Below are 23,818 nucleotides of genomic sequence, written 5' to 3'. Positions count from 1 at the left end.
GACGACAAAGGGTTCAACAATACAGTGGTATAAACAAGAACTAACCCCTTATGTAATGCTACATGCCTACATTCCAAAAAAAAAAGAAATTAGGGATTCTTGTAGAAAAAATACATTTTTTTTAGAAAATCTTACGAAAATGCTATACTTTATACCAAATACCAAATATATGTATTTACTACTTTTTTTGTGCAAAATACATACTTTATACCAAATACTAAACCCTAAAAACAAATAGAATAGACTAAACCCAAACATAAAGAGTAATACTAATGTTAACTGTTAAATCATTTTTTTGTTGCTTGAAAAATGGCAAATCCACAAACTATTCAAAAAAATGGCACACTCAACAAAGATTATTCAAAAAATGGCAAATTCATAATTGATTCAAAAAATTATGTAACCACTTTGGGGACCTAAAGGCTAAAGCCACATAAGATTGCCATATGTGATCCCGAATCATCTATCAAACAAGCTCTCATATTCACTGATCTTTCATTAAGAGCTAACTTCCAATTCTAAATATTATTCAAAAGGATAATATTTGTATAAAATATGGTGTTTTATAAAACAAACTACCATAAATTTGTACAAAATTTGCTTCCATTTACTCTTATGAGCCTCCAACTCAATTCTCGCCAAACTTGTGGCAACCTATTCCTGCCAGTTCCATGTATATTGAACTAGATAAGACCCGCCTAAATAGGCGAATGTGAAAAAATAAATATAATTTTTTGATAATATTTGAAATACAAATAGTATTATACATTTATTTATACTTAATCTAAATTTTTAACCAAATTTCAATCTGACACATTCTATTTTGCAATACAATTTAACTATTTATTTCATGATAAGAAATATTTTAATTCTTCGATAAACTCCATCTTAACGGATAAGAGCTAATAATTTTAATTCTACATATTCCATCTTATTGTTTAAATTTTTTTCCTGATATTTAAATTTTAAATAAAAATCCACAAATTTTTTCTGTATTAATGTTCTAACTCTCATCTCAATTTATCAATTCTATCTAAATACTCTTAAATCATGTAAATTTTTTTTTAAACTAAATTATTAATTACTATTATGTGAGTTAAACTTTAGATATTAGTAAATTGTCCTAAATGTCTTACTCGAACATGACTATAGATCATCCTCCAAAACAGAGCTGATAAAGAATCTGGAGTTACTTGGAAAGAATATAGATCCATGATGAATTTCACCCATATGGTAGCTTTTTGTTTTCTTATTATATACTTGTTAAAAAAATGAAATTCCAAACTCGTTGCACATCGATTAAGTGATGAAAACATTTAGTTGATTGTTGCAATTGCAGGTTATCAATGAGTCTCTTCGTTTAGGGAGTTTGTCACCTGCTATGTTTAGAAAGGTGGTGAGTGATGTGGAGATCAAAGGCAAGTTTGAGTCTCTCTTTTGCGTCATGAAAATAACTATAAGTTTGTTACCAATGATCCAATTCAAAATCGTGTTGTGGTTGCAGGGTATACAATTCCAGCAGGATGGATTGTATTGGTTGTTCCATTTTCTTCTTCATTATGACCCTCAAATCTATGAACAACCATGTGAGTTTAATCCATGGAGATGGGAGGGTAAGGAATTGCTTTGTGGCTCTAAAACGTTCATGGCGTTTGGTGGTGGTGCAAGACTATTTGCAGGAGCAGAGTTTGCTAGGCTTCAGATGGCTATATTTCTTCATCATCTAGTCACAACGTATGACTTGTCTTTGATCGATAAATCTTATATCATTCGAGCACCCTTGCTTCAATTCTCCAAGCCGATACGCATAACGATCTCCGAGAATCCTTTAAGTTCATCCCATCAATATGCAAATCTTTTTTGTATTGTGTTATGAAGATATATCTCACTATTGGTAAACAAGAGATGAATGTAAGAAGCAACTAATCCTCTTTCAGTTAAAAAACTTACAACAGTATTGTTCATCCTTTATTTCATCCTCTGTCTCCTCCTCTTTTATCATTATTCTTTCTTCATACTTTCAGTTTCAGCAATTAGATGCTCATCAAAGACGGCATTCTTGGCTTGGAGATTACCATCGGTATCTTCCTCACTGCTCCATTTTCTTACGAACTTGGGAACCATGTTTTTTACATCTCGCGCCTCTGACACTTCATCCATATTATTAACTCGTTCGAACCGGACTGTACTCACTTTTCTGGCATTCCCTGCTAGTATCTATCAACAAATGTAGTTAGAGAATAAATTATGCATTTTGCAGAATGTGGTGCAAGGGGAAGTAGTACTATGAGTCGATGTACCTCTAGTCTATAAACTTGGTGCTTTTCCTTCTGATCTTGACTCTCGTGTTTACCCTCATCTTGTTCATCATTCTCTTCCCAGTTTTCCTTTTCAAGAACTACCGTCACACTCTCACATGTCTTTGGGATATACCCAAAGGCCTCACAGACAAAACCTGAGACTGTCTCATACTGATGGCCTTGCAAAAAGGGGAACAAGGATAGTTTATACTCTGCCAACAAGTAATCTTAAAGATCGGTTCTGCTTTCTAGAGGGACACACTAAAGACACAGCAACAGAGTATATTACCTCTAACATCTTTATGTTAAGTTCTTCAGATAACTGGTCAATCGAAGTGTTGGCATCAACATCATATATCCCTTCTGCTCTCATCACGATGTAACCCGTTTTCTTCTGAATCTCCTCCTATTGAGCCCAAAACAATGGCAGTGAGAAATTTAAATCTACTCCGCTCTCATATATAACCCGTTTTGTTCTGAATCTCCTCCTATTCAACCCAACCTTGAAGAATAGCAACAAGCTGAAACACTAGGATGAACTTACCTTTGAATCGTTTTCATCAAATATTTCACCAACAATCTGTTCGACCACATCTTCAAGAGTTATTATCTGCATGGAGAGAAATTAGACAACCTTTCAAGAGAGCAGGAGAGAAAAAATAAAGTTAAGAAGAGGACAACCAGCAACATACTCCAATGGTTCCACCGTATTCATTAAGAACAACTGCCATGTGAACCTTTCTTATTCTAAACTCTCTAAGAACATTCCAAACTGACATTGAATCTGCAAATTATTTGACAGAGCATCAAAGTTTATTCCATGTGAACAAAAAATGTCAAAGGTTTAGGTATTAAATTAAAAGATTGAATGCATCGATGATTACCAGGGACAAAGAATGCAGGTTTATGTGCCATGTCCACCACAGTAGTACTTTCAAGCAAGTTACCCTACAAAACAGAAGAAAACATATAAAATTCATTCTACATAAGTGCACAACTATGGTCTCCTCGAACGCCATCAGTGAAAAGAAAACAAATACAAGAAACAGAGAATGAGGCAGCCAGACCTTTGGAACATAATCTAGCAGATCCATAGCATATGCAATACCAACTATGTTATCAATCCTCTGCTCAAAAACAGGCACCCTGTGAAGAAATTTTTTGAGCATAATGAATAATCCTAAGGGACGAAAAAGGTTCACTAAAGCAGTGACAATTTATAGACCTCGAGTACTGGTGGGTCACCCAAAAGTTATGGAAATCAACCAGGCTGCCGCTGCCATCTATTGCAACTACATCAACAAGAGGAGTCATCACCTCTCGAACATGCGTATCCTTTATCTCTAACACATTTTCAATCATATCCTGCAACATGTATCATTTGAATTATCACAAGTCTATGGTAAAGAGTCCAAAGACTCATCCAAAATCCATATATAACAAACTCATACCTGCTCTTCCTCTTCTATAGCCCCACTTAATTCTGCTCCGCGTAGCATTAGTTTCAATTCATCTTCAGTAACATATGGCTCACTGGCACAAAAAGAAAAATAGACTATAGGTAAGTTGCCCTAACTCTCTTTCAACAAGGAAAAAAGCACACTAATATATTTTGATTTGGACAGACAACTCTTATTTGATACATACCTCCGTCCTTTCAAACAAAGAATTTTCAGAATTCCCATCGAAAGATATGTCACTACTCTTCCAACAGGATATAATATCAAGGAAAGCCAAGCCACTGGTCTGACCTAGATGCATAGCATAGTAAGTAAGTCAACATAAATCAGACTATTTCTTTTATCATGTGAGCATTTGCTGATGATAACTAATTTAAACTTACCACAATCCTTGCAACCTCTTGAGCATTGTGAACCGCTACACTTTTTGGAGACCTAAAGGCTAAAGCCACATAAGATTGCCATATGTGATCCCGAATCATCTATCAAACAAGCTCCCATATTCACTGATCTTTCATTAAGAGCTAACTTCCAATTCTAAATATTATTCAAAAGGACAATATTTGTATAAAATATGGTGTTTTATAAAACAAACTACCATAAATTTGTACAAAATTTGCTTCCATTTACTCTTATGAGCCTCCAACTCAATTCTCGCCAAACTTGTGGCAACCTATTCCTGCCAGTTCCATGTATATTGAACTAGATAAGACCCGCCTAAATAGGCGGATGTGAAAAAATAAATATAATTTTTTGATAATATTTGAAATACAAATAGTATTATACATTTATTTATACTTAATCTAATTTTTTAACCAAATTTCAATCTGACACATTCTATTTTGCAATACAATTTAACTATTTATTTCATGATAAGAAATATTTTAATTCTTCGATAAACTCCATCTTAACGGATAAGAGCTAATAATTTTAATTCTACATATTCCATCTTATTGTTTAAATTTTTTTCCTGATATTTAAATTTTAAATAAAAATCCACAAATTTTTTCTGTATTAATGTTCTAACTCTCATCTCAATTTATCAATTCTATCTAAATACTCTTAAATCATGTAAATTTTTTTTCGAAACTAAATTATTAATTACTATTATGTGAGTTAAACTTTAGATATTAGTAAATTGTCCTAAATGTCTTACTCGAACATGACTATAGATCATCCTCCAAAACAGAGCTGATAAAGAATCTGGAGTTACTTGGAAAGAATATAGATCCATGATGAATTTCACCCATATGGTAGCTTTTTGTTTTCTTATTATATACTTGTTAAAAAAATGAAATTCCAAACTCGTTGCACATCGATTAAGTGATGAAAACATTTAGTTGATTGTTGCAATTGCAGGTTATCAATGAGTCTCTTCGTTTAGGGAGTTTGTCACCTGCTATGTTTAGAAAGGTGGTGAGTGATGTGGAGATCAAAGGCAAGTTTGAGTCTCTCTTTTGCGTCATGAAAATAACTATAAGTTTGTTACCAATGAAAATCGTCTTGTGGTTGCAGGGTATACAATTCCAGCAGGATGGATTGTATTGGTTGTTCCATCTCTTCTTCATTATGACCCTCAAATCTATGAACAACCATGTGAGTTTAATCCATGGAGATGGGAGGGGAAGGAATTGCTTTGTGGCTCTAAAACGTTCATGGCGTTTGGTGGTGGTGCAAGACTATGTGCAGGAGCAGAGTTTGCTAGGCTTGGGATGGCTATATTTCTTCATCATCTAGTCACAACGTATGACTTGTCTTTGATCGATAAATCTTATATCATTCGAGCACCCTTGCTTCGATTCTCCAAGCCGATACGCATAACGATCTCCGAGAATCCTTTAAGTTCATCCCATCAATATGCAAATCTTTTTTAGTATTGTGTTATGAAGATATATCGAAACACGAAAGAGGATACAAAATCTATCTTGTGACATATGTGAAAATACCGTATATATCTTTGTTGTGTTATCCTTAGGAGAAAAAAAACTTTTACTTTATTTTATAAAGATAAATGACGAATTTATATATATAAATATAATCCAAGACTCTTGTGGAATATTCATAGGTATCCTGATCCTAAATAATCTCTGACCCAATGAATCCTCGAGTATATATATATATAATACACAGCCTAATGGAAGATTTTACGTTTCTTTATTTTCCCATTAAATAATTTCCTTCAATGGCGTGGGGATTGCTGGAGGTTGCTCTTTTTGTGATCGGCGGTATATTCTACTTAATCCTATTGGCTCTTCTATACCTAATTTTTAAACTAGGTTTAATTGAGGAACATAGATCTTCGTCGGAAGCCAAGAACTGCATATGCACATGCAACCACTGTCCGGACTATCATGAGGATATCGAGGAAGCACTTAGTAAATCCAATCCAAGTTCAAGCATATTACCATTATCTAAGGATTAGCCATAGATTATTGGTGTTATTTTTTGCACCAAAAAAAAAATAGATTGGTGTTATTTTAGACTCTTTTTACTTCTATTTAGACCTTTTTTTTTATGAAAAAATATATCTATATGTATGGTCAAAAATATTAAGCTTGCCACACATAGATGAATAGTTGTGTGTGTGATATTTTGACCTGCGAGTGAGGGAAATGAGCTTCTTCCTATGTTGTGTGTGTGACTTGGATCAAGAGCTGCATCAACCTGAATAATTCAAAATCATTGATTGTAACACGGATCAGTTTTTTTTTTTTTTTTTTGCTAAGAGAGTAAATATCAATAGATGAAAGTTTTGGTCTTACAATATATAAGACCTAGAAGCATGAACCTTGCCAAAAAAGTTAAAAAATAAGGATACATTAAAGAGTACACAATAACAATTAAGGAAAGAAACCGATCCTTAGTTGAGCCATAAGGCCATGAGCTTCCTGAAATTCTTTATCTTTCTCCTGGCTGTAATAGAATTGATGATGAGCCGGTCAATTTCCTTGAAGATATTTAGCGGCGGGATTGCAATTTGGTTGTAGATGAGATTGTTTCTCTGTCGCCATATAGCGTAGACAATCGCCTGAATTAGTAGTAACCGAAGCGTATTTGGCGTCGCATTTGTTCCCCCTTTTGCGCATGCCATTAACCCGGACCAGTCTGCAAAAACCATTGGTGGAAGCCTTAGCTTTGCAAAACCTGAGTCCCAGAGAACCTGTGCAAAAGGGCAGTGAAGAAAGAGGTGGTCTCTTGTTTCCACTGACCCAACGCAGAGACAACAATCTGTGGAGATTTGCAGTCCCCACGAAGCCAGCCTTGATCTGGTGGGCAGCCTATTTAGGTTTGTTACCCACATGTGGAAAGTCTGCTTTGGTGTAGAGCCTTTAAACCAAACCAAAGCAGCCCAGTCTTTCTCTGCCTTTCTAGGTCGAAGAATCTCCCAAGTTTTGCTAGAAGAAAAACCCTGACATAGCTTATCATCAACATACCAATCAAATTGATCATTCACCTGTGAATCGCTTGGTAAGTGGATAGTTGACAAGTATATTTGCAAGCTAAGAGCCTGATCAGATCTTGGAGAAGCAAGACGCCACCCTTCAATATTACAAGCGTCGGAGACTCTTGCATTTCGCGGTATTCTCAGGTTCATGGGACCATTTTCACCCAGATAGTCCAACAGAGGACCAAAAGGAGTCCAATTTTCATGCCAGAACCATGTTTTTGTGCCATTGCCAATGCTGCATTTGATAAAACGTTTTGCCAAGTGTCTCAGCTTTAGGAGGCTTGTCCATAACCAGGAATCAGATGCTTTTGCCTTAACATCCCAGAAACTAACAGATGCTAACTCATGGTGGTGATGTTGCCAGGCGACCCATAAGGAACCGCTGTTTGAGAAGAGTAGCCAGATGAGCCTGAGGCACAAGGTAGTGTTCCAAACAGAGAGTCTGCATATTCCCAAGCCACCTTCGCTTTTTGGTAAGCAAACATTTGACCAAGCAATTTTGGCCCTGCTGTGATTATCAATATTTCCGGACCAAAGGAACCTCGAACAAAGTGATTCAATTTTCCTGATACATCCTTTTGGAAGCATGAAAGAGGAAACCCAAAAGTTGATAGTGCCATAGATCACAGACTTTAGTAGTTGCGTTCTACCAGCAAAGGAGAGAGATTTAGTTGCCCAGCCCCTAAACTTGTTTGTGATCTTCTCCAAGAGAGGAGAATACTCGTTTATTCTAAGCTTCCTTGACATTAGAGGCAGTCCTAAATAGCGCACTGGGAGAGTGCCAGAGGGGAAGCCATAGTGTGCAATCTCATATTCAGCCCTTGGTGACAGTCCTGCATGGAAAAGTAAGGTCTTTTCTCTATTCATTGTAAGCCCAGACCACCCAGCAAAGTCATCCAAAACCTCATAAATACCCTGCAGAGATGAACTGCTCCCATCGAAAAACACCATTACATCGTCGGCAAACATTAAGTGTGAAATATCCAGAGCAGATGTCTTTGGGTGATAAGAGATGTAACCTGATTCAAAACGTGAGAGGAGCAGTCTAGAGAAGACCTCCATTGCCAAAACAAAGAGGTATGGGGATAGGGGATCACCCTGCCTCAACCCCTTTGTGCTCTTGAAAAACCCATCTGACGAACCGTTTACTGAAATGGAGAAGGATGGGGTGCAAACACATTCTCTAATCCACCCGATAAACTTTTCTGGAATACCCAAAGCTGACAGAGTAGATAAAACGAAATCCCATCTTACTGTGTCAAAAGCTTTCCTGAGGTCAATTTTTAGCATTGCTCTTGGTTCAATGTTCCTCCTATTATAGCCTTGAACAATTTCTGAAGCCAGCAGCACATTTTCGGACAGAAGTCTACCAGGCATGAAAGCTGACTGTGAATGGGATATTACCGAAGGTAAGATTGATTTCAGCCTAAAAGCCAAGAGCTTAGATATAACCTTGTAGATGGTGTTTAGGCATGAGATTGGTCTGAAATCAGAAACCTTGGATGCATTCAGAATTTTGGGAATAAGCACTAGGCAAGTTGCGTTCCACTATTTGAGCAGCTTTCCTGAGGAGAAGAATTCAGAAACAGCAGCAGTGACCTCGACACCCACAACGCTCCAACAACTGATGAAGAACTCCGCCGAATACCCATCAGGCCCAGAACACTTATTCCTAGGAAGTGAGAAAAAAGCATCCTTTATCTCCTCCTTGGTGAACATAGCATCAAGACTAACTCTCTGAACATAGGAGCACTCAAAGTTGAGAATGGCTTTAATGTCTTCCTGAACAAACAGACTATGCGGTATATCACCTCCCAAAAGATCTATAAAAAACTCAACGCAATGAGATTTAATACCATGCTGCGATGCAATACGGTTACCAGCGTCATCATCAAGGAAATGGATATGGTTTATTGATTGCCTTGTTGCTGCCATACGATGAAAATAAGAACTGTTTTGATCCCCCTCTGCTAGCCAAGTTATGCTAGAAGTCTGATAGAAAAAGCTTTTTTCCGCCTTGGAAAGAGTATCCCACTTCCCAGCAGCTTCAATTTCAAGGCCTACGTTGACAATAGAAGGGCTAGAGAGCATTCTTACTTGCGAAGCTGACAGAACCTCAAGGGCCTCCTTAACTCTTTTCTCAAGATTTGAGTAGTTTTCTCTGCTGAAATCCCTAATGATCTTCTTTAGATCCCTGAGCTTTGCAGAAACTCTGTACATATCAGAACCGACCACATTGATAGAATGCCAGCTTTCACAGGTAAGAGGAAGGAAATTCTGGTTTTTAAGCAGAAAATTGAAGAATTTAAAAGGTTTTTTTCTGTCTGGGATCCGCTGGATTTAACGAAATAGAACCTGGAGAATGATCAGAGAAAATTGGAGCTCCAAAAAAACCCGTTGAAAGCGGAAATAGTGCCTGCCACTCATCATTTACTAGGATTCTATCAAGCTTTTTTGCGACAGGACTGGCTCTTCTCTTATTCCACCAGGTGAAAGAACTGCCTCTGTAAACTAGATCCATGAGAGAAGCTTGCAACAAAGAATCACTGAACTCCCTCATAGCTCTATCAATATTCATGTCAATACGAGTTGAATGGTCAGCCGGTTCTAAGATTTGATTGAAGTCCCTCAAAACAGCCCAGGCTTTCCCAGACATACTCTGTCTCGATGCTTGGCAAACAATTTCACCCCATAGTGACCTTCTCGATGCTTCCACATTAGACGCATAGACAAAAGACACAACAAAACTCACAGGATTTTCTGGAAACTGGACCTCGCAGGTAATCATTTGAAGAGATTTACTAATAACAGCCACCTTTACACTCGGGTGCCAAAGGATCCAGATCTTGCCCAATTCAGAAAAAGAGTAGTTTTCTTCAAAATGCCAGCCAGGAAGAAGAGAGTTAACAAACTTACCAATCTTTGCCTGCTTGACTTGTGTCTCAATGAGACTACCAAAAATAGGTCTATTACCGTGTACACCATTTTTTAAATCCGCTCCGGTGTGATTGCTTATTGAATCCGCAGACATTCCAACAAAATATGTCTCTATACATAGACATTACTGGGTTTTAGGGCCATAGCCCCTGGAGTTTCGCCGATTTCTCTTTGAAACTACTTCCAAGTATTCGTGCTCTTCCTCGGATAAGATGTCATCCTCAGATATCTCACCTTCCTCACTTGAAACAGCGTCTGACGAATCAGGCTCAGCCTCAGACACCTTACCATTCTCGTTATCAACACTCATAACCACAGCTTTTTTCCCTGCAGCTTTGCTTGAGTCTCCTAATAACAGCACCAAATGGCCAACAGCTGGCTTGTCAGCTTGTGTCCCCAGCTTTGGTTTCTCCCTGTAAATATTTTCCTTATCCTGATCAATAATTGCAGGGTGAGAACTAGCCTCAACAGGCAGTTTTTTTACGAAAGATACATTACCGAGAACTTTTGACAAATCAATCTGAGAATGAAAAAGCAGAGGTGAATGTAATATATAAAGGAGGCGCCGGTTTGAAGAGAAGCAACACTTACTTTGCCCTCTGCTGTCATCTGATAAAGACTACTTCCAAAGGAAACACGAACCTTAAGACCATCAAGGTAGCAGAGTAAAAAAGATCAATCTCTTGCTCACGATTCTCATCACCCTTGTTACTATCTCGCTCCTCCATGTCTCATCTTCTTCTTCTTCTTCCTCTACTGTTGAACATTCTTTCTTTCTTGTTTTCATACATTCTTGTTCCAGCACCCACAGTATCTCGGGAGGTTTCATGTTTAAGACTTTGGTGATTCTACCTTGCATGATGAGAAAGTGTGGATTGTTGACATTATTAAGCTGCACAGAGTGGAAAAGATTCTGGACTTGACTAGGTTGTGCAAGCTTCCCATTTATCAAATGCTTGTTACTACCACTAACTGCAATCTTTGACACCATAAAATACATCACTGTGAGTGTGAGCAAATATAAAAGAACCATTCCACCATATCCTTAATATTATCCATCACAAGATTGAGACCGAGTAGATTCGTGTGGTTATACCCAGTTAAAGTGAGAGGATTAGGATCAGTGTTACCTTTTGACACGATTACTTTCTACAATAATCTTCAGGTCCAAAGTAAAAACCAGCATGCAGTCTCCTTGTTAGCCACAAAGAAAAAGAAATTTATCTGCTTTTGGCTTTTGGCTTTCCGTCTTAAATCTTTATGTAGCAGCATCGGCTTCCATGATTTGGTTTGAGGAAATGCAACGATCATTTATTCACACTCGAAGAATCAGGAACGTATTTTAGTCGAACCATAACCTTCTCAGCTGCCTCCCATTTTAGAAAAAAACAGCGAGTAGACCCTGGCATGTTTGAAATACTTAGCTTACAAGCACAAATGCTTTTGTCGTCAGCCCTTCTTTAAGGAAAGCACTAATGATAACACTGTACATTATGTTGTCAGCAGTAGCCTCATTGAATATAGCAAACATTTCAGATCTTCTATCCATTTGATCATATACCCGTTTAGAAGAGATGTGTAGACAACAACATTAGGCATCAGGTTCGCCTTTTTATTATTTGGTTACTTACTTGATAATTATTCAGTTAGTTTTCCATTTTTTATTTTATTTTTTCTTAATTAAATTTAAATTTTAACACATATCATCAGCCCGATTATATTATGTAAAAAGCTATATAATTGGGTGACAAAAAAAAACTATATTATGTAATATATAAAGGGTTATTTTATAATAACCCAAGAAAATTTATATATATAATAGGAGAGTTCTCTCTCCTCTTAGGGTGTCCACATCATCACCAAATTAATATGATGGATCCCACCAATAATTATTTTAAAATATTTAATTTTATAGTTAATTACATCTAATTATCTAAGAAGTAATTTTCAATTAATGCATAATTTTAAATAAAGGTTATTTGTTATTTGAATAATAATAACACAAGTGTAACATATATACATATAAAACACTTAAAATTAAATTTTTGCTAATATATAACTTAAAATGAACATAATCCCTAAATATATAATTAACAAATAAAAAATAATAATGAAAAGTCATAGAAATACCAATGTTATTTAATATGGGCAAAATGATTCTTAATGAAATTTACTATACAAGTAATTTTCAATTAATGCATAATTTTAAATAAAGGTTACTTGAATAATAATAACACAAGTGTAACATATATACATATAAAACACTTAAAATTAAATTTTTGCTAATATATAACTTAAAATGAACATAATCCCTAAATATATAATTAAGAAATTAGAAAATAATAATGCAAATTTCATAGAAATACCAATGTTATTTAAGAGGGCAAAATGATTCTTAATGAAATTTATTATACAATCTATATATATAATATGAGAGTTCTCTCTCCTCTTAGGGTGTCCACATCATCACCAAATTAATATGATGGATCCCACCAATAATTATTTTAAAATATTTAATTTTATAGTTAATTACATCTAATTATCTAAGAAGTAATTTTCAATTAATGCATAATTTAAAATAAAGGTTATTTGTTATTTGAATAATAATAACACAAGTGTAACATATATACATATAAAACACTTAAAATTAAATTTTTGCTAATATATAACTTAAAATGAACATAATCCCTAAATATATAATTAAAAAATAAAAAATAATAATGAAAAGTCATAGAAATACCAATGTTATTTAATATGGGCAAAATGATTCTTAATGAAATTTACTATACAAGTAATTTTCAATTAATGCATAATTTTAAATAAAGGTTACTTGAATAATAATAACACAAGTGTAACATATATACATATAAAACACTTAAAATTAAAATTTTGCTAATATATAACTTAAAATGAACATAATCCCTAAATATATAATTAAGAAATTAGAAAATAATAATGCAAATTTCATAGAAATACCAATGTTATTTAAGAGGGCAAAATGATTCTTAATGAAATTTATTATACAATTACAAAAAATAATAACTTATTAAAAATAAAAAAATAAAAAACGTTTAAAAACTATCATTTTTTGAGATTAATAAGGAGACCTCAAATATAATTTAGGATGAACAAAAGAATTGAATTGAATTGAAATGGAAGACTATAAGAGTTTTTTTTTAATAATAAGAAGATATTCATATTTGTTGGAAACATTAACTTGAAGAGATGATAATGAAGTGGAAGAAATCTATTTAAAATAGTATATTTTTAGATTAAAAATAAATGGTTAAATGTTATAGTAAACTTATGATTGTATAAGTTTTCTTAAGATATAAGAAATAATTCATTTTTAAAATTGGAAATTATATTTCAAGAAAGTAAAAGTATAAATTCACATTGACGAAAAAATAGAAAGATTGATTGTATCTTAATATTAAATTATAGTAAATATATAACAACTAAAATAATATAGTTATATTTATATTATTGTTTTCTTTCTAGATAAAAAAAAGTGAAAATATTTAAATATAGGTAAAAATTTAAATAAGTGTTGAGACAATTTTCATAAATATATATCTTCCGTAAAAGTATATTACACTCAAACATGAAAATTATATAATTAAAAGAAGAAGAAAATGAGAAAATAGTTTTAAGTTAAGAATGAATTCAAAGTTTTATTATATGTAAATGAGCATATAAGATAAAAGAAGAGTAGATGTTGGGAGGCAAACAAGTGCATCATAGAAGATGACGAAAAAATGATAGAAAAAAATGTTTGAAGAGGAATTGACTAATGCTTGAAGCATCGGATATATGTATGCACATGACTTAAGTAAATTCATCGGATATATTGATGCACTATCGGATAGTTTGATTTAGTAAACCAGACTATCATATTCAACATTGAGTTAAATCATTGAACCATGTAATAAAGTGTTGTAGGATAGATAAGATAAGATAAGGACATTCATGATTTTATCAAAAAATTTCTTAATGCATGATTGTCTTGCTTCAATAGGTAAATTGTGCTCTCCAAATCTATTGAAGCAGCATGAATATTACGTTTATACATTTTCATAAAATTGATATTCAAACTCAGCAAATTTACTTTTATTATGGGGTATGATTATGTTAAAATTTCGAGATAGATATACTTACAAGATTTGATTATGGAATAAACTCTCTTTTTGACAAAAGTTCATGGATGACTACCGAGACCAATTCATCTGATATTACTTTTGTTATTACGTGGTATATACTAAATATTTTTGATAATTTTTATGTTGTGTACTGTTTTGTAAAACAAGTATGAATATGTATAGTTTTGAAATTCAAATGATTATAATTATTTTTAACATTTTGTATTGTTGCCAGTTTAAAGTTGATATCCCACGCAACGCGCGGACGAGTAAATCTAGTAATAATAATTAAGCAACTAACTGATATTAGCATATGTGGCATAATCATGACCATTAGATTTAGGTTAATTGGTTAGATTTTTAGTTATTTTTCGGATTATTCACACAAATTCCCATAAATAAAAAGGTGATTTTTGTAATAACCAAAAAAAATTATAACTCATAAATAATTTTTTTTTAGTTTTGTAGTTATTTTTACAAAATCACAGGAAATCACCAGAAACACAATCCTTAGAATTCGAAGTTTCACAAGCATGCCACAGAGCATCGGAATCAATCCGCCGGCAGAGAAAGATACTAATGCAATAAGCGAGTCCAAGATGGTGTACTTCCAATTCACTGAAAGAGAGATCAAATAAACCCAAAAAAAAAAAGAAATTAGGGATTCTTGTAGAAAAAATACATTTTTTTTTAGAAAATCTTACGAAAATGCTATACTTTATACCAAATACCAAATATATGTATTTACTACTTTTTTTGTGCAAAATACATACTTTATACCAAATACTAAACCCTAAAAACAAATAGAATAGACTAAACCCAAACATAAAGAGTAATACTAATGTTAACTGTTAAATCATTTTTTTGTTGCTTGAAAAATGGCAAATCCACAAACTATTCAAAAAAATGGCACACTCAACAAAGATTATTCAAAAAATGGCAAATTCATAATTGATTCAAAAAATTATGTAACCACTTTGGGGACCTAAAGGCTAAAGCCACATAAGATTGCCATATGTGATCCCGAATCATCTATCAAACAAGCTCCCATAAACAAGCTTTCATTAAGAGCTAACTTCCAATTCTAAATATTATTCAAAAGGACAATATTTGTATAAAATATGGTGTTTTATAAAACAAACTACCATAAATTTGTACAAAATTTGCTTCCATTTACTCTTATGAGCCTCCAACTCAATTCTCGCCAAACTTGTGGCAACCTATTCCTGCCAGTTCCATGTATATTGAACTAGATAAGACCCGCCTAAATAGGCGGATGTGAAAAAATAAATATAATTTTTTGATAATATTTGAAATACAAATAGTATTATACATTTATTTATACTTAATCTAATTTTTTAACCAAATTTCAATCTGACACATTCTATTTTGCAATACAATTTAACTATTTATTTCATGATAAGAAATATTTTAATTCTTCGATAAACTCCATCTTAACGGATAAGAGCTAATAATTTTAATTCTACATATTCCATCTTATTTTTAAATTTTTTTCCTGATATTTAAATTTTAAATAAAAATCCACAAATTTTTTCTGTATTAATGTTCTAACTCTCATCTCAATTTATCAATTCTATCTAATACAATTTAACTATTTATTTCATGATAAGAAATATTTTAATTCTTCGATAAACTCCATCTTAACGGATAAGAGCTAATAATTTTAATTCTACATATTCCATCTTATTGTTTAAATTTTTTTCCTGATATTTAAATTTTAAATAAAAATCCACAAATTTTTTCTGTATTAATGTTCTAACTCTCATCTCAATTTATCAATTCTATCTAAATACTCTTAAATCATGTAAATTTTTTTTTGAAACTAAATTATTAATTACTATTATGTGAGTTAAACTTTAGATATTAGTAAATTGTCCTAAATGTCTTACTCGAACATGACTATAGATCATCCTCCAAAACAGAGCTGATAAAGAATCTGGAGTTACTTGGAAAGAATATAGATCCATGATGAAATTCACCCATATGGTAGCTTTTTGTTTTCTTATTATATACTTGTTAAAAAAATGAAATTCCAAACTTGTTGTCGTTGCACATCGATTAAGTGATGAAAACATTTAGTTGATTGTTGCAATTGCAGGTTATCAATGAGTCTCTTTGTTTAGGGAGTTTGTCACCTGCTATGTTTAGAAAGGTGGTGAGTGATGTGGAGATCAAAGGCAAGTTTGAGTCTCTCTTTTGCGTCATGAAAATAACTATAAGTTTGTTACCAATGATCTAATTCAAAATCGTGTTGTGGTTGCAGGGTATACAATTCCAGCAGGATGGATTGTATTGGTTGTTCCATCTCTTCTTCATTATGACCCTCAAATCTATGAACAACCATGTGAGTTTAATCCATGGAGATGGGAGGGGAAGGAATTGCTTTGTGGCTCTAAAACGTTCATGGCGTTTGGTGGTGGTGCAAGACTATGTGCAGGAGCAGAGTTTGCTAGGCTTGGGATGGCTATATTTCTTCATCATCTAGTCACAACGTATGACTTGTCTTTGATCGATAAATCTTATATCATTCGAGCACCCTTGCTTCGATTCTCCAAGCCGATACGCATAACGATCTCCGAGAATCCTTTAAGTTCATCCCATCAATATGCAAATCTTTTTTAGTATTGTGTTATGAAGATATATCGAAACACGAAAGAGGATACAAAATCTATCTTGTGACATATGTGAAAATACCGTATATATCTTTGTTGTGTTATCCTTAGGAGAAAAAAAACTTTTACTTTATTTTATAAAGATAAATGACGAATTTATATATATAAATATAATCCAAGACTCTTGTGGAATATTCATAGGTATCCTGATCCTAAATAATCTCTGACCCAATGAATCCTCGAGTATATATATATATATATATATATATATAATACACAGCCTAATGGAAGATTTTACGTTTCTTTATTTTCCCATTAAATAATTTCCTTCAATGGCGTGGGGATTGCTGGAGGTTGCTCTTTTTGTGATCGGCGGTATATTCTACTTAATCCTATTGGCTCTTCTATACCTAATTTTTAAACTAGGTTTAATTGAGGAACATAGATCTTCGTCGGAAGCCAAGAACTGCATATGCACATGCAACCACTGTCCGGACTATCATGAGGATATCGAGGAAGCACTTAGTAAATCCAATCCAAGTTCAAGCATATTACCATTATCTAAGGATTAGCCATAGATTATTGGTGTTATTTTAGACTCTTTTTTACTTCTATTTAGACCTTTTTTCCTACTTCTCTTTTTTTTTCTATATGTATGGTCAAAAATATTAAGCATGCCACACATAGATGAATAGTTTTTGGAATTACTGTATATTAATCGATTATATATGATTCGATTGAGGTATGAAGCCGATCGATCACTTGGTCGGCTTTGTTACTGTCCGAGCTTGAGATAGATATTTTGACCTGCGAGTGAGGGAAATGAGCTTCTTCCTATGTTGTGTGTGTGACTTGGATCAAGAGCTGCATCAACCTGAATAATTCAAAATCATTGATTGTAACACGGATCAGTTTTTTACGAAAGATACATTACCGACAACTTTTGACAAATCAATCTGAGAATGAAAAAGCAGAGGTGAATGTAATATATAAAGGAGGCGCCGGTTTGAAGAGAAGCAACACTTACTTTGCCCTCTGCTGTCATCTGATAAAGACTACTTCCAAAGGAAACACGAACCTTAAGACCATCAAGGTAGCAGAGTAAAAAAGATCAATCTCTTGCTCACGATTCTCATCACCCTTGTTACTATCTCGCTCCTCCATGTCTCATCTTCTTCTTCTTCTTCCTCTACTGTTGAACATTCTTTCTTTCTTGTTTTCATACATTCTTGTTCCAGCACCCACAGTATCTCGGGAGGTTTCATGTTTAAGACTTTGGTGATTCTACCTTGCATGATGAGAAAGTGTGGATTGTTGACATTATTAAGCTGCACAGAGTGGAAAAGATTCTGGACTTGACTAGGTTGTGCAAGCTTCCCATTTATCAAATGCTTGTTACTACCACTAACTGCAATCTTTGACACCATAAAATACATCACTGTGAGTGTGAGCAAATATAAAAGAACCATTCCACCATATCCTTAATATTATCCATCACAAGATTGAGACCGAGTAGATTCGTGTGGTTATACCCAGTTAAAGTGAGAGGATTAGGATCAGTGTTACCTTTTGACACGATTACTTTCTACAATAATCTTCAGGTCCAAAGTAAAAACCAGCATGCAGTCTCCTTGTTAGCCACAAAGAAAAAGAAATTTATCTGCTTTTGGCTTTTGGCTTTCCGTCTTAAATCTTTATGTAGCAGCATCGGCTTCCATGATTTGGTTTGAGGAAATGCAACGATCATTTATTCACACTCGAAGAATCAGGAACGTATTTTAGTCGAACCATAACCTTCTCAGCTGCCTCCCATTTTAGAAAAAAAACAGCGAGTAAACGAATCATCAATGAGCACGTACCCTGCTTCTCCAATTTGTCACAGAACCAAACCTTGAACTCAAACCAAACCTTGAACTCAGCCTCTGAACTCAAGATTCCATGCAAGAACCCTAACCCCTTGTTTACTGGTGGTTCAGCCCCAGCGACGCTCACAGGCCTCGACTCGTTCTGTTCTTCAGATCAGATGGTTCTCAGAGCTCTACTCAGTCAGCTCACTAAGATCGACGGAAGCCTCGGGGCTAAAGAATCACAGAGTTATGGAGAAGGTAGCTCGGAGAGCCTGTTGACCGACATTGGTATTCCAAGCAGTGCTTGGAATTGCTGATGATCGAGTGTAACCAGAGTTACTATTGCTATATTCATATCCATGATTGGAACAATTCTTCGGGGGGAAATAACGTTTGCGTGTCTGATTGTACAAACATTTCCTCACTCTTGTACTCAGTAGATTCATGTAAAATACCACTTATGACGTTATACATATATATATATATATATATATATATTTCATCGTAGTTCCATTTGTTTCAAGGTATTAGGGACCTCTAGAACAATTGATCAAAAAGATAAATATGAAACATCACTACCTGTGGACATGATGGGATAGGTGATTGCATAGCCAAGGCAGTGGTTCCTGAAACAGAATTTGAATAAATCAAAATCAATTTTCGGAACAAAAACCGAAAATAACAAGTTTTCTCGGTAGGAACATATTTTGAATCCTTTGAGTCTACCAATGCACATAGATTCATCAACTTAAAGGCATTCATCCAGTATGTACATCAAATAAGCAGAAACTGTCAAGATAATTGACGTTGCTTACTTTCGTAGATGTTGCCAATCGAATCCATCAATAAGCACCGCGAATGGCACTTTCATCGATAGAACTGCGCTGGCTATCATTTCTCAAGGAACAAAGTAGAGATTTAGAAGATCACATGATATTCCGATATGTATCTGTTTCATCGGCGGATAGAGTTCACGAGGAACACTGTCGTTGTCATTTTACATGATTCTAGTAGAATCTTTATATAAATGTATATATTACTCTGTTTAGGTATTGGGGATACACTCAATATGGTACCTATAAGAAGCTAGAAGTCTGCAAAAGCTTTGACGCTGCAGCTAAGCCACTGAGAATGGCTCCTTCGACATTTGGGCTGACACAGAAATCTCCACAGATTGCTAGATTCCTGTTTCTATCCCAAAGGCACCTCTCCTCTACGGCTATGCTTTTGGCTGGAAATGCACTTCCCCTAGAGAGAACAGATCATTAAGCTGACAAGCGAAGCGATTAACAGAAGGACTAAGAGTCAGGACGCTTACCATCTGTGGGCTTTCATGAAAAAGGGGAGAGAACTAACAAGGCCTGAGCACTGAAACTCTTTGAACATCTCTTCAGATATTTTGTTTAGTGTTTCACTGGATAGCTTTTGGAGGCCGGTCTTGGCAATAACACTGTTGTCATAGTCTGGAGTAGAATGCAGTATCCATCTTTCACTAAAAAAATCAAGATAATAACACTCAGAATTTAGAACGCTCAAGCAATCTTACCCCATAAATTTGGTTGCAACTTCTCAAATATTGTAATTTCACATTTTTGTTTTGGTTAGTGAAGCGATCTACCTATCAGTAGACCGTCCAGGCTTGGTGCTATCACAGTGAGCCCAGCTCAAAATCTCTGAATTCTTGAAAGATAAGCCCTTTACTGGTATCTGATTCAAGAATCATAGAGTATTCAAAACGACAGAAATTAGCTACGGCTTTCACTAGATTACTGTTTCTGCAAACTTACGTAGATCAGTAGATGAACCCAAATACTTTTGTTATTGGATTGATCAACCAACATTGATTACAGACTGGACAAGAAAATATCTTACCGAAGACAACGGCTCCTTGAAAGCTAGCATAAGAGAGAAGCATGGTGGAACAGGAATATTTTGCAGCTTAGTCGCCAACTCTGGGACTAGACTTAAGTCTGTGTTAGGAAAGCAAATAAAAGTGAATAGAGATAAATGTGATATAACATTGAAACAGGAACTGCAGGAGCACTCAGTTTGTGCAAGTCTTACCCAGAGGCGGTGAGAGTCCGGTTACTTGAGTAAACCTGGGAGAAACAATGTTTTTATCTGATGCAACAACTCCATCGAAACGACCCAAATTTTCTCCTTTTGAATCTGTCAACAACCATGGTATCTCTTCTTCCAACCATTCCAGCTTGGCAATACCAGTTCCAAACATACTTTTAACACCTACAATGAAGATCACAAAGGTTGATTACAGAGACTGACGTTTCAGAGCTTTGAGTTAAATGTCTCGACTAGAAAGACTAGAAAAAAATACCTGACTCGTTACACAAGGCCTTAGATATAGAGTTCATGCCCGGAACACCCACATACTTCTTTGCATCCCCTTCCTAGACAGTAGAACACATTAAAATCAGAAAAACCTCAAACGCCAAGATGAATCATAAAAGGAAAATTATTGACTACTTGGTATGAATCAATCCTAGTATCAAGTATCTTCCAAATGCATATACTGAAACAAGTAGATCACACTTCATAATCTACTACAGTTTTAAAATAAGCACAAAGACTGATGTTTCAAAACCTGTTGGATGCCAAGAAACTTGTTGGAGGCATAATCGAAACTCCTAAAAACTTGTTTCCATTCAGAAACAAAACCCCTGGACTCCCACTCATGAACAAGAGCCATTGCATCAGAGTTGCCCACACAGAAAAATGGAGCTCCATGGTCGAACATCAACTCCTTCCCATCTTCTCCAATCTCTCTGCTTAAACGAGACATCACCATTCATAGTTAAACACTTTTCAACTGAAAAAGGAACATTCTTTATCAAAAGACTCGAACGTATAATCTGGGGAAAAGCAACCTCCTTTGAGACATGCGTCCACGACCAGAGTCGAAGATAGTGACGGAGACGCCATTCCTTGCCAAAGTCGATGCACACACGGCTCCAGAAACTGCTCCGAATTGAATAATCGAAAACTTATATTCATAAAGGAAACCCAAAAACGAAATCTAAGAATGAAATTGAGAAACTAGGCCACATTCCAGCTATCTCTTTCGCATACTTGTCCGCAGATGCAAAATCCCCTGCCTCTATAAATCCACTGATAAAAGCCCCATAGGTCGACCAGATAGGACCTTGGAAAGGCCAATTATAAGGGAATGGTAGCAAAACAAGTGTCTGGTACGATTATCCCATAAAAGAGAGCCTTTGCCTTCTCCATGGCACAAACAAAAGAATCATAAATCCTAGGATCAATGCTAATTCCACCATCAACCTGTGAAAATCAAATACCACATTCCTCTCAACCAATCCCATTATACACATCGCAAAACAAATCCTCTTGGAACCAATCCCAATTTCATAGAGCTAGAAAATCACAAAAACAGCTTCATCTAAAAACCCAAAATTTTCAGTATACGCATCAATCAAAATCCATCATCACTAACATCGATCGACGTTCCACTGCTTGAGTGATGCGTCGTCGGGATCGGAAAAGCTTGAGGATCCTTAACAATGTTGATCGGAAAGAAGCGATTTTCATTGATTTTAGGATTTTAGGATTTTGATAATATATAAAGAAAAAAGAATGAAAATAAAAAACAGTAAAAAAACGTTTTCATTGATTTTACACTCTTTCTTTTTTAGTATTACAAACAACGATCATCCCCAGTAACAATCTATGAACTCTTTACCTCTGTGTACCCGAAATTAACATCCCCAGTAACGAAAGAGTTCATAGATTGTTACTGGGGATGATCGTTGTTTGTAATACTAAAAAAGAAAGAGTCTTTCTCTCTGTGTGTAAACTTGCTCTGTTTCTTCTGTTCATGGAACGAAGAAGATGAATCATTTATATCTTGGGCGTCCGGTAAATTTGGGCCACTGTTATTTGGGCCGTATAGTGGTTAGTGAAGCCCATTTAGCTATGTAATTATTACAAATGAGTCATTTAATTTAATCATATTTATTGTTAGAGTCAATACTTAATTCTCTTTACCATATTGGAACTAATCTTTTGTTTCGATCAAAAGGCATGTTTTAAAATTTAAAATGAGACTTTCATTTATTTTTTTATTCGATCATTTGCTCTCTTTTTTCTTTTTCTTAATTGATATTTATATTCTCTCTATTTTCTATTCTTCTTCTTTTCTTTTTTTTTTTTAATCCGTTTGAATTATTAAAAATATTATTTTTTCTCTAATAATTTTGGACTATTAGAAATTTTCCTCTTTTCAGAATTAGTTTTGGACTATTGAAACTTTCCTACTTTATTATTTGATTATTTACTTGAAAATTATTTTGTTAGTTTTCCATTTTAATTCGGTTTGAATACTAAATTTTTTTTCCCCTAATAACTTTGGACTATTAGAAAAATTTCTTCATAATTAGTTTTGTACTATTAGAATTTTCCTATTTTATTATTTGGTTACTTACTTGATAATTATTCAGTTAGTTTTCCATTTTTGATTTTATTTTTTCTTAATTAAATTTTAATTTTAACACATATCATCAGCCCGATTATAGTTATTTTTCGATGATTTTGTAAAAAGCTATATAATTGGGTGACAAAAAAAACTATATAATGTAATATATAAAGGGTTATTTTATAATAACCCAAGAAAAGAATAATAATTAAGCAACTAACTGATATTAGCATATGTGGCATAATCATGACCATTAGATTTAGGTTAATTGGTTAGATTTTTAGTTATTTTTCGGATTATTCACACAAATTCCCATAAATAAAAAGGTGATTTTTGTAATAACCAAAAAAATGAGAACTCATAATCTAGCCAAAATCCCTAAATCTAAGTACTGAGATTTAGCCACACAGGCCATTTTTGGCTAGTTTATAAATTATAATTTTTAACCAATTAACACTAAAAAAAACTGCGAGAAAAAATCGCCAGAAAACATAAAAGTGGAATATTCATAGTTATCCTAATCCTAATTAATCTCTAACGTAATGAATCCTAATTGTATCGGTGAGCGTGTATATATTACACATACACTGCCTAATGAAATATA

At 34.2% G+C, this 23,818-nt stretch overlaps 4 protein-coding genes and 1 long non-coding RNA gene across 14 annotated transcripts; 2 read left to right on the top strand and 3 right to left on the bottom strand.

Moving 5' to 3' along the window:
* Nucleotides 1-1,515: 1,515 nt before the first annotated feature.
* On the bottom strand, nt 1,516-4,242 carry LOC9330603 (DUF21 domain-containing protein At1g55930, chloroplastic). The gene is made up of 11 exons (XM_021010567.1): nt 4,144-4,242; nt 3,948-4,051; nt 3,752-3,833; nt 3,526-3,665; nt 3,368-3,446; nt 3,185-3,248; nt 2,993-3,084; nt 2,845-2,910; nt 2,590-2,706; nt 2,301-2,480; nt 1,516-2,217 (listed from the first exon to the last, which is right to left on the bottom strand). The coding sequence occupies exons 1-11, from the start codon at nt 4,240-4,242 to the stop codon at nt 2,002-2,004; spliced, it is 1,239 nt and encodes a 412-aa protein (XP_020866226.1). The 3' UTR covers nt 1,516-2,001.
* Nucleotides 4,243-4,958: 716 nt separating this feature from the next.
* LOC9330602 (cytochrome P450 708A2) lies at nt 4,959-5,763 on the top strand. Its single transcript, XM_021012153.1, has 3 exons — nt 4,959-5,013; nt 5,120-5,198; nt 5,276-5,763. The coding sequence occupies exons 1-3, from the start codon at nt 4,993-4,995 to the stop codon at nt 5,632-5,634; spliced, it is 459 nt and encodes a 152-aa protein (XP_020867812.1). The 5' UTR covers nt 4,959-4,992; the 3' UTR covers nt 5,635-5,763.
* A 642-nt stretch (nt 5,764-6,405) lies between these two features.
* On the bottom strand, nt 6,406-11,515 carry LOC110224815. The gene is made up of 3 exons (XR_002329304.1): nt 11,276-11,515; nt 10,737-11,124; nt 6,406-6,424 (listed from the first exon to the last, which is right to left on the bottom strand). It is a non-coding gene; the product is annotated as an uncharacterized LOC110224815 (long non-coding RNA).
* A 4,699-nt stretch (nt 11,516-16,214) lies between these two features.
* LOC9330600 (cytochrome P450 708A2) lies at nt 16,215-17,056 on the top strand. Its single transcript, XM_002894493.2, has 3 exons — nt 16,215-16,291; nt 16,404-16,482; nt 16,569-17,056. Exons 1-3 carry the CDS (start codon nt 16,271-16,273, stop codon nt 16,925-16,927), a joined length of 459 nt encoding a protein of 152 aa, XP_002894539.1. The 5' UTR covers nt 16,215-16,270; the 3' UTR covers nt 16,928-17,056.
* A 391-nt stretch (nt 17,057-17,447) lies between these two features.
* LOC9327927 (renalase) lies at nt 17,448-22,591 on the bottom strand. Of its 10 annotated transcripts, none has more exons than XM_021012148.1 (13): nt 22,483-22,591; nt 21,650-22,064; nt 21,367-21,547; nt 21,100-21,172; nt 20,829-21,008; nt 20,637-20,734; nt 20,383-20,471; nt 20,083-20,256; nt 19,580-20,012; nt 19,344-19,390; nt 18,484-19,165; nt 17,945-18,332; nt 17,602-17,791 (listed from the first exon to the last, which is right to left on the bottom strand). In XM_021012148.1, exons 2-9 carry the CDS (start codon nt 21,661-21,663, stop codon nt 19,841-19,843), a joined length of 981 nt encoding a protein of 326 aa, XP_020867807.1. In that variant the 5' UTR covers nt 21,664-22,064; nt 22,483-22,591; the 3' UTR covers nt 17,602-17,791; nt 17,945-18,332; nt 18,484-19,165; nt 19,344-19,390; nt 19,580-19,840. The 10 variants fall into 10 exon arrangements, with proteins under 10 accessions (XP_020867802.1, XP_020867801.1, XP_020867804.1 ...); XM_021012149.1 differs by lacking the exon at nt 22,483-22,591 and adding an exon at nt 22,237-22,468; XM_021012151.1 differs by lacking the exon at nt 22,483-22,591 and adding an exon at nt 22,237-22,468 and having other exon boundaries at nt 21,650-21,740.
* Between the last annotated feature and the right edge of the window lie 1,227 nt (nt 22,592-23,818).

The sequence above is a fragment of the Arabidopsis lyrata genome, assembly GCF_000004255.2.
Source record: "Arabidopsis lyrata subsp. lyrata unplaced genomic scaffold ARALYscaffold_1, whole genome shotgun sequence".
Classification (NCBI taxonomy): domain Eukaryota; kingdom Viridiplantae; phylum Streptophyta; class Magnoliopsida; order Brassicales; family Brassicaceae; genus Arabidopsis; species Arabidopsis lyrata.
This window is presented reverse-complemented; position numbering and strand designations above follow the sequence as displayed.

Coding starts and splice junctions, on each gene's coding strand:
- LOC9330603 (XM_021010567.1), bottom strand. CDS start 4,242: ATGATTCGGGATCACATATGGCAATCTTATGTGGCTTTAGCCTTTAGG. Junction 2,911..2,992: donor AATACGGTGGAACCATTGGA/GTATGTTGCTGG, acceptor CTCTCCATGCAG/ATAATAACTCTTGAAGATGT. Junction 2,707..2,844: donor TTGATGAAAACGATTCAAAG/GTAAGTTCATCC, acceptor TGGGCTCAATAG/GAGGAGATTCAGAAGAAAAC.
- LOC9330602 (XM_021012153.1), top strand. CDS start 4,993: ATGATGAATTTCACCCATATG. Junction 5,014..5,119: donor TGATGAATTTCACCCATATG/GTAGCTTTTTGT, acceptor TTGCAATTGCAG/GTTATCAATGAGTCTCTTCG. Junction 5,199..5,275: donor GAGTGATGTGGAGATCAAAG/GCAAGTTTGAGT, acceptor TTGTGGTTGCAG/GGTATACAATTCCAGCAGGA.
- LOC9330600 (XM_002894493.2), top strand. CDS start 16,271: ATGATGAAATTCACCCATATG. Junction 16,292..16,403: donor TGATGAAATTCACCCATATG/GTAGCTTTTTGT, acceptor TTGCAATTGCAG/GTTATCAATGAGTCTCTTTG. Junction 16,483..16,568: donor GAGTGATGTGGAGATCAAAG/GCAAGTTTGAGT, acceptor TTGTGGTTGCAG/GGTATACAATTCCAGCAGGA.
- LOC9327927 (XM_021012143.1), bottom strand. CDS start 21,570: ATGGTGATGTCTCGTTTAAGCAGAGAGATTGGAGAAGATGGGAAGGAG. Junction 21,173..21,366: donor AGTTTCTTGGCATCCAACAG/GTTTTGAAACAT, acceptor TCTACTGTCTAG/GAAGGGGATGCAAAGAAGTA. Junction 20,472..20,636: donor TCAAGGAGCCGTTGTCTTCG/GTAAGATATTTT, acceptor TTCTTGAATCAG/ATACCAGTAAAGGGCTTATC.